This window comes from Mizuhopecten yessoensis, unplaced genomic scaffold, assembly GCF_002113885.1.
Source record: "Mizuhopecten yessoensis strain PY_sf001 unplaced genomic scaffold, ASM211388v2 scaffold11011, whole genome shotgun sequence".
NCBI lineage: Eukaryota > Metazoa > Mollusca > Bivalvia > Pectinida > Pectinidae > Mizuhopecten > Mizuhopecten yessoensis.
Window position 1 is genome coordinate 690,404 of NW_018408834.1, and position 10,449 is coordinate 700,852.

At 37.5% G+C, this 10,449-nt stretch overlaps 1 protein-coding gene across 9 annotated transcripts in view; it reads left to right on the forward strand.

The window, feature by feature from the left end:
• LOC110464595 (peripheral plasma membrane protein CASK-like) overlaps window positions 1–10,449 on the forward strand; it is a 279,718-nt gene that overhangs the window by 194,116 nt on the left and 75,153 nt on the right. For all 9 annotated transcript variants that reach the window (XM_021519889.1, XM_021519887.1, XM_021519891.1 and 6 more), the window contains 2 exons: window positions 7,162–7,239; window positions 9,717–9,803. In XM_021519889.1, coding sequence (XP_021375564.1) covers window positions 7,162–7,239; window positions 9,717–9,803 — 165 coding nt within the window. The remainder of the gene's footprint in view (window positions 1–7,161; window positions 7,240–9,716; window positions 9,804–10,449) is intronic.

The window sequence follows — 10,449 nt, forward strand, 5'->3', positions numbered from 1 at the left end:
GGGGGCATATAATGTTGCCCATGTCCGTTCCATCCCGATTCAATGTAAACACTTAGCAACTTCATTCTTTTACTGATTTTCATCAAACTTCATACAAAGGTCAAACAAGTATGAGTATACCTCAGACATCTTTTTGTGTTTCAGGGTTCCAAGGTCAAGGTCACAGTTTCTATATATAGAAATCATCAATCGATTCAGTGTCTAGCTATTGAAAGTTTATACACAGAATACCTGGGACATCGTATTTGTGTTTTAGGGTTCCAAGGGCAAGGCAAACATATTCCAGGGAATCAAGATCAAAGTGGTGATAACTATTTATAGAACATCAAACACTGAAAATAATGTCATATGGGGGGGGGGGGGTCTTGCAGACATTTTCTAGTTTATTTCTATTTCTGAAATTTGTCCAAAGAACTGCTTCTTCTCTTATCTTTACTAAAACTGGTACACATGATCAGCACCTTTAGTAGTTGTCTAATGATAATGTTACATGTCTAGTTGTGAGAGCAGGGAGTTTTAGTTAGCCTGACTGGCTTACATTTCTAGTTGTGAGAGCAGGGAGTTTTAGTCAGTCTGACTGGCTTACATTTCTAGTTGTGAGAGCAGGGAGTTTTAGTTAGCCTGACTGGCTTACATTTCTAGTTGATAATTACAAAGTTCAATACTGCATTGTTAAGGCTGTTCTAAACTTGAAGATAATCAGGAAATTAAATAACTTTTGTTTTTGTTGGTGCTTCATAAGCTAATTCTGTGTTTAGGACTCCAGTTCAATGAGGACTTTGTAAGCCCATTGAGATTGACAGGAACAGTAATTTAACACATCCTGTATAATAGTACCATTTGTAATAACTGTCAATTTTTTTTTAATTTAGATCTTGAAATTCTAGATCTATTAGTATTTATTAGTAGATAGGTTTAAAGATCCATATAATACATTCTGAAGACTGACATTTCATAGACTTCATGTGTTCAAAATACATATAATGTCATATTTGGTATAACTGAAGACTATCTGCCTAGCTGTTCATATAAGTTGGTCCCTACTACAAAATTATGGAGATGAAGCTAGAGGGTAGGGGATGGGAGTGTAAGGGGATACATGTACACTGTATACTGTTATGTCTATATGTCTGTAGAGGGTAGGGGATGGGAGTGTAAGTGGATACCTGTACACTGTATACTGTTATGTCTATCTGTCCGTAGAGGGTAGGGGATGGGAGTGTAAGGGGATACCTGTACACTGTATACTGTTATGGCTATCTGTCTGTAGAGGGTGTGGGATGGGAGAGTAAGGGGAAACATGTACACTGTATACTGTTATGTCTATATGTCTGTAGAGGGCAGGGGATGGGGGTGTAAGTGGATACCTGTACACTGTATACTGTTATGGCTATCTGTCTGTAGAGGGTGTGGGATGGGAGTGTAAGGGGATACATGTACACTGTATATACTGTTTTGTCTATCTGTCTGTAGAGGGTAGGGGATGGGAGTGTAAGGGGATACATGTACACTGTATACTGTTATGTCTATCTGTCTGTAGAGGGTGTGGGATGGGAGTGTAAGGGGATACCTGTACACTTTATACTGTTATGACTATCTGTCCGTAGAGGGTAGGAGATGGGAGTGTAAGGGGATACCTGTACACTGTATACTGTTATGTCTATCTGTCTGTCGAGGGTAGGGGATGGGAGTGTAAGTGGATACCTGTACACTGTATACTGTTATGGCTATCTGTCTGTAGAGGGTAGGGGATGGGAGTGAAGGGGATACCTGTACACTGTATACTGTTATGTCTATCTGTCTGTAGAGGTTAGGGGATGGGAGTGTAAGGGGATACATGTACACTGTATATACTGTTTTGTCTATCTGTCTGTAGAGGGTAGGGGATGGGAGTGTAAGGGGATACATGTACACTGTATACTGTTATGTCTATCTGTCCGTAGAGGGAAGGGGATGGGAGTGTAAGGGGATACCTGTACACTGTATACTGTTATGTCTATCTGACTGTAGAGGGTAGGGGATGGGAGTGTAAGGGGATACCTGTACACTGTATACTGTTATGTCTATCTGTCTGTAGAGGTTAGGGGATGGGAGTGTAAGGGGATACATGTACACTGATTTTACTGAAACTGTGAGCAAATCATATTTAGTTTTTACATGAACCTGAAATGTAATTTCCATTTATATTAAGAGAGCTATGGCCCTTTATTGTCATTTTAACCACTGCTTTGGGTGCATTTTTCAAATGTTCAAATATATCACTTAGTCTCCGTGTTGACTGACCTGATATGTAAGCAAGTTTATAATTGGAATTAAAAAAAAATATCCTGTATTCCTTCTGGTCGTGTGTTTCATCACAGATAACAAGAATTTATATAAACATTGGCAGACATTTGCTGCACCAGCTAAGGTGAAAACAAATGTTCCAGAAGAAACAAATTGACGTTGATTTATTGGAATACGGTTCTTAAACTTTTGTTCATTATAAACACATGTTGTCTGCACAACCTCTGCGAAAATGCAAGTGAAAAAAAAATATACAACAAATTTATAGATACAGAAATAACTCCAATTTCAAAATGTGAAACATTAGTTTTTACATTGCTTTCAAATTCTTTCCAATTCAAACAGTAGTTTGAATTCAATACTTTTCCTAACTGTAGCCTGAATTCATTGGTGGAAGGAACCAATATATAATGAGCATAGTGGTTACCATGGAGACAAAAATGTTAACAACCTGAAATCAAATTAGATCTCTGAATGAAAAAGAAGAATCACTCAATTTAATTCTAAGCTCATATAAGACCTTTTCTTACTTTTTTGAACTCTAAATTTTTTGTTTCATTTTTTTTGTCTTTAACACTCAAACTTTGAGACCAATTTTGTTCTTTCTACAGATGGCAGGGGTTCAGGACGTGGGGTTAATGGCAGATAAGATAACACAGCGTTATATCTGCCAAGTTGTTATCAGGGTTTTTTGCAAGTGTTAGAGGTATATTTTCTATCTTGGCATCACTGATAGATGTATAAAATGCAGCAACAGCTTCCCCTGATATATCTCTACATTTCTGGAATGTGTCGGACTTAATTGGATTTCATGTTGAATAAAATTGATGTATTTATGAACGCTCCTTATCCAACACTTTTGGAGCTGTTTCAGGTTATAATAGTATTCTGATCCTCCTGAAGAGTGCACGGCTGTTCTGTGGCCTAGAAACCATCATTCTCCTGAAGGTGCAATTTTAGACAAATACGCGTACAGGTCAGAGTGCTATTCAGCCCTGTCAGTTACAGAATTGAGAGTTTTCTGTCCTGCTATCGACACAATCTGAAATGATTCGCGTGAGATTGCGATCACTGAGATGGCGTCTATTTCCTGGCCACAGGGGACATTAAGATCGGTAGTGTACTTGGCTTGGCGAACCATCCTCCTTCTTCATCTTCAGGTTACACTGTGTCACCTTTGGAGCAAGCTTTTATACGAGCTTTTAAAGGTTTTAGAACCAAAGTAAACGTGCCGTCTTGTACAGTTTTGCCAGCAGTAGTGATGGTTAACTAAATGTCTTGACTAAAGTACATGCTATATTTGTTTTTTTTCTATTGTCTGTTTCGTGTTTTAAATCTGTACATGAAGAGTAATTGGTAGCATGTGTCTGGTGTACGAATCCGCAACAGTATCATACGAAGAACAAACACGCAAAGACAGACAGACAGAAAGATAGAGAGACAGAAAGAGAGAGACAGAAAGAGAGAGAGACAGAAAGAGAGAGAGACAGAAAGATAGAGATACAGAAAGATAGAGAGACAGAAAGATAGAGATACAGAAAGATAGAGAGACAGAAAGATAGAGAGACAGAAAGAGAGAGAGACAGAAAGATGGAGATACAGAAAGAGAGAGAGACAGAAAGATAGAGATACAGAAAGATAGAGAGACAGAAAGATAGAGATACAGAAAGATAGAGATACAGAAAGAGAGAGAGACACACAAAGATAGAGAGACAAAAATATAGAGAGACAGAAAGAGAGATATGTGAGCACTTTTATGTGAGATGGGAGTGGTTTGAAGTTTCCCCTGCCTTTTGTTTCCCCAAGCCGTTCAGACCTCAGAATCATTGATCATGTTCCAGATAAGATTAATCTTTAGATCAAAAAGAGGTCAATGATAATAAATATTCAACAGCAATGTTTATCAGTTGAATAGAATTTCAGTGTCTTCATGGCATTTCTGCACATAACATTTCTGAACTGAATTGGAAACAGGAATAACATCAATTTTCTTCGTTTCTCAGTAAAACCTATATAGAATGTCTGGAGTTTATTTTGCAACCTTGCTCTCCCCAAACCTATTTCTTTGTCCCCTTCTGAACAATTCCTTTATATGTTTCCCTCAATACATCTCAACAATCTCCTCCATGTTACAACTAAGATAGGTTTGACAAATGATGGCAGTATAACAAGGTTTTATTGCACAATAAAGTCTGTCTTACCAACTTACTTCTCCTCCTAAAATTTCCGATTGCATTAATTCAATTTACATGCGAGTTTGTGAATTAGGACCCCGTTGAAGGTCTGATTTAGACAGGTTTCTATATCATATAGTATACAGTTAAGACAGGTAGGAAATTAAATATAAATAATGTTAAAGTTAGTGTGATGGTATTGATCACTTTGAGTCAATTGGCCACAACGGAGACATCAGAGTTGAGGGGATGATATCACTGCTCAACATTTGTGGGTCAAAATTTGAATTCTGATGGTTTTGTGGCTCTGATGGGATGGGAGGCCAAGATTTATGTTTTGATTGACTTGTTTTTGCGGCTTATCTTTAACAAAGCAAAATGATCAATTGTCTCCAGGAATAGCATGTTTATAAATTAACTTAGGGATGGTATGATTCACTTCCCCAGGCCAGAGGGTTCTACAGCTACAAATCGTGATGCTGTTCTTCAAAATCTAAAAAAACTTTCTTGTTTCATAAGATTTGTCCATCAGTGTGTTGTCAATATGTTGCAGGTCTCCTACGTCAGGATGACAGTGGTTCGTTTAGTCAGCATGGCGACCAGTTCTATTTGTCAACATGGTGACAGGTTCTATTTGTCAACATGGTGACAGGTTCTATTTGTCAACATGGTGACAGGTTCTATTTGTCAGCATGGTGACAGGCTCTATTTGTCAGCATGGTGACAGGTTCTATTTGTCAGCATGGTGACAGGCTCTATTTGTCAGCATGGTGACAGGTTCTATTTGTCAACATGGTGACAGATTCTTTTTGTCAGCATGGTGACAGGTTCTATTTGTCAGCAAAGTGACAGGCTCTATTTGTCAACATGGTGACAGGTTCTATTTGTCAACATGGTGACAGGTTCTATTTGTCAACATGGTGACAGGTTCTTTTTGTCAGCATGGTGACAGGTTCTATTTGTCAGCATGGTGACAGGCTCTATTTGTCAGCATGGTGACAGGTTCTATTTGTCAGCATGGTGACAGGCTCTATTTGTCAGCATGGTGACAGGTTCTATTTGTCAGCATGGTGACAGGTTCTATATGTCAGCAAAGTGACAGGTTCTATTTGTCAGCATGGTGACAGGCTCTATTTGTCAACATGGTGACAGGTTCTATTTGTCAAGATGGTGACAGGTTCTATGTGTCAACATGATGACAGATTCTATTTGTCAACATGGTGACAGGTTCTTTTTGTCAGCATGGTGACAGGTTCTATTTGTCAGCATGGTGACAGGCTCTATTTGTCAACATGGTGACAGGTTCTATTTGTCAACATGGTACTTCGGTTTCCTCCCACAGTAAGACCCCCATGTGCGCTAACGTCATGGCCAACAAGAGTGATTGGTATAAGCTGAAATAACTTGTTTCATAACTGTTATAAAATAAGTAAAGTTTACACAGATAAGTGTCAATATATCAACATTAACACAGATCATATATAGCAGATGAGCAGTGGTCTTATGTTGTCATCACGTTGACTGAACCTATAAATTGTCAACATTTATGTTGTTCTTATGCATCATGTGTAGACTTTTCCTTTACCCTAAAATCTAATTAGAAAATAGCCCTTGAAAATATCTAAATATCTTGTCTGGTTTTGAAAATAAACCAAGTACTCTGAAGGACTTCCCACCCTTTGTAATACACATGTTTTTCTTGTCGTCATTTCCGTATTGCGTATCGGGCATTTCATTACCATAGTGTAAATTATAGTAACACCTGGTAAACAATAGTACACATGTGTGACGATGATATGTCAACACCCGATATCTAGACTTCATTGGGAAATGTGTAATCACACGTACTTCAGAAATAAAGCTGATAATACAAAGACATTAATAAACCCCAGGGAAGACAGTGACATAAGATCAGATGACTTCAAGAAGGTCGTATATGAGGTGCATGGAATGCAGACTGATTTGTTTTGTTTACCGACCTCACCTGTACATATCACATGCTAACATTGCATGTGCGTGCACATGAAAAAGGCATACCATGCGATTTTGGTATGAAACCATGTGTCCTTCTAGCTTGTATATAGTAACTTTTATCCTTACAATTTCAATAAAAAATGCTTTGTTTAACATGTTGTAGATATTTTATGATAAATAAAATATTTGTAGGGTTGATTAGCAATTTCCCCAAAAAATCACCTGTTTATCAGAATGCTTAGATTTCCATAAAATCATCTTTACATAGTGACATAACCATTATGTGAAACTTTCATTGAATTCTGCTGGCTAATTGCGAAAGAGTGGAGCCTCCTTAATAAAAACAGATCAGCAGCTTTTTACTGAGAATTTAGGATTGTCCACTTGTGGGCTGCTTCCATACATTGACACAATAGCTGGTCCTATATATCAATATGTGATACATCCACGTATGGGCAGGTCTGATAATGTCAACGTTGATTCTAGTCAGTGTTTGTCAGCCTGACTGTAACATATATGACAACATGCAGGCTGGTCTTTCATATTTTATAAGGGATTTTACATCTTAATTCAACACAAGGGTATAGTCTCTATCAACAGATTTGTCTGACTGAAAAACATGCATTTTGTGTGCATGGTTCTTTAAATTTTCATGACCTTGTACACTAACGAAAGAATTGTATCTTGATATCCACATGACCTTTAATTATCCTTTGTCTATCCACAGCTATATGACAAGATCAACACACAAACAATCAGTCCTGTGCGACCCCCGCCCTCAGACGCTGTAGACAAAACCAAAGAGGTAAGTCTTGTCAAAACATCCATCAGTTCTATGGTTATGATCGCTGTTTGTCAACGTCGTGATGTCATTTAATACAAGCTGTCATTTGTCAACATACTAGTACCATTGACAGTCAACACACTAGTAGTATTGACAGTCAACATACTAGTACCATTGACAGTCAACATACTAGTACCATGGACAGTCAACATACTAGTACCATTAACAGTCACCAACCTAGTACCTTTGACAGTCAACAACTTAGTACCATTGACAGTCAACATACTAGTACCATTGACAGTCAACAACTTAGTACTATTGACAGTCAACATACTAGTACTATTGACAGTCAACATCCTAGTACCATTGACAGTCAACAACTTAGTACCATTGTACACAGTGCATGTTAATTCATTGACAGTCAACATACTAATACAATTGACAGTCAACATACTAGTACTATTGACAGTCAACAACCTAGTACCATTGACAGTCAACAACTTAGTACCATTGACAGTCAACAAACTAGTACCATTGACAGTCAACAACTTAGTACTATTGACAGTCAACAACCTAGTACCATTGACAGTCAACATACTAGTTCCATTGACAGTCAACATACTAGAACCATTGACAGTCAACACACTAGTACTATTGACAGTCAACATACTAGTACTATTGACAGTCAACATACTAGTACCATTGACAGTTAGTATACTAGTACCATTGACAGTTACCATACTAGTACCATTGACAATCAACATCCTAGTACCTTTGGCAGTCAACATACTAGTACCGTTAGCAGTCAACACACCAGTTCCATTGACAGACAACATACTAGTAGCATTGACAGCTAGTCAACATCCTAGTACCATTGACAGTCAGTATACTAGAACCGTTGACAGTCAACACACCAGTACCATTGACAGTCAACATACTAGAACCATTGACAGTCAACATACTAGTACCATTGACAGTCAGCATACCAGTACCATTGACATTCAACATTCTAGTACTATTGACAGTCAACAACTTAGTACCATTGACAGTCAACATACTAGTACCATTGACAGTCAACAACTTAGTACTATTGACAGTCCGTATACTAGTACCATTGACAATCAACAACCTTGTACCATTGACAGTCAACATCTGTAAATTGATTTCCATTGAAAAGTACATTTGTTAATCAATAAACAATCTTACACATTGTTTTGCTTTCATTGCAAATCTTATAATGTCCAATCATAAAATAAGGAGCCAGCCAATTAGGTTGGGAAGCCATTAGCTCCTGTACAGACAACTGTCCATTTTATAATTCATTCATTCCTCCTTCAGAATTACATATTGTTCTTTCTTTCATTCTTGCCTATGTAACAGAAAAAAGGACCTCAAGGGTATTGGCTTGGCTAGATTTTAGTGTGCGGTACACAGTGCATGTTAATTGTCATAATGATAGTTGAATCATGCAGCTTTTCCAGTGAAGGGGAACGCCATTATGGCGAGATTGTTCAATCTGAAAATCTTGCTTTCCAGATGCTTAGAGACAAATCCCCAAAATTACTATATGCTGCATTAATCTGAGATCAATGTTGCTGTTGTGTTTTTGGACGTTTGGGAACTTAATTACGTAGCAAAACTAATGGTGTTCAATTGGTCACATGATGTTGATCATCTGATAAAGGGAAATCAGGGTAAAGTTTGATTGGCCAATCAAAGCTTATACAGTATAGTAAAACCTTGTTATACCGCCACCCTATGTCCTCTGCGATTTTGTCATTATAACGAGTTTGGCAGTATATCAGGTTTACAGTTTTAAACCCAAGTGCTCACACACCAACTGAACTTATACTTGAAAAAAAAAATTGCTTCAGAATACGTTTTTTTTTCAGAATTGTAATTTAATGTATCAATTTATTTAGCGTGCAAAACATAGCTGATTACCTGGTCAGTTGGCAGTCACATGTAACAAAACAATGTACACGCGTACCTAACATTCCTGTCATCAGGATATACAAGTACTCGACTCAAATTGGCTGTATTAAACGAGGTCAAAATAGGGTGATTTAACCATTTGTTTTTGAGAATATGATGGCGGTTGGTGGTATGTTGCTTTGGTATTAAAACGGAAACATCAACGTTGGGGGAATCATCTGAGTAAACAGGTGGCATTACAAAGGGATTTTACTGTACATACAGTAATCATGGTAAAGTCTGATTAGCCAATCAAAGCTTACATATACAGTAGTCATGGTAAAGTCTGATCAGCTAATCAAAGCTTACATATACAGTAGTCACAGTAAAGTCTGATCAGCCAATCAATGCTTACATATACAGTAGTCATGGTAAAGTCTGATCAGCCAATCAATGCTTACATATACAGTAGTCACAGTAAAGTCTGATTAGCCAATCAAAGCTTACATTTACATTAGTTATAACAAAAGTTTTGTTGATTGACGATGTATGATGAGTGTTTGTGGTGTTTTGTTTACTTCCAGGTAACTGCAGTGTTAGCACAGTGTCCTGAACAATATGCAAGTCTTAGTAAAGAGCTTAGTCAGATCATCTCCAAGCCTCACATTATGGTAAGTCAATTACTCTCTTCAAGGTAACATATGTGAGTGAGGTTAAAGGTCACTAGAGTATGTGTGACCACAAGTTACTCAAGTGTGAGGTTAAAAGTCACTAAAGTATGTGTGACTACATGTTACTCAAGTGTGAGGTTAAATGTCACTAGAGTGTGTATGACCACAAGTTACTCAAGTGTGGGGTTAAAGGTCACTAAAGTATGTGTGACTACAAGTTACTCAAGTGTGAGGTTAAAGTTCACAAGAATCTGGGAGATCATAAACTATGCAAGTGTGTGAACTTAAATGTCACAAGATTGTGAGATCACACGTGTGTGAGGTTATAAGTCATAAAACTGTTTGAGGTCAAATGTTATTATAAGTAAATGCATGGCCACTAGTATGGTACATTGTATATTGTATGACAGTTTGTACCCAAGACGCGTGTTGTCAGCTGACTCCCTAGTTTTTCCAAAATGCAAAGCATAGACTGATGTTTCCTGTGATGATTTTGTACTGGTACTTAATGGTTTTAGTTTCCTTTAATGATTTTGTACTGGTACTTAATTGTTTTAGTTTCCTGTAATGATTTTGTACTGGTATTTAATGGTTTTAGTTTCCTGTGATGATTTTGTACTGGTACTTAATTGTTTTAGTTTCCTGT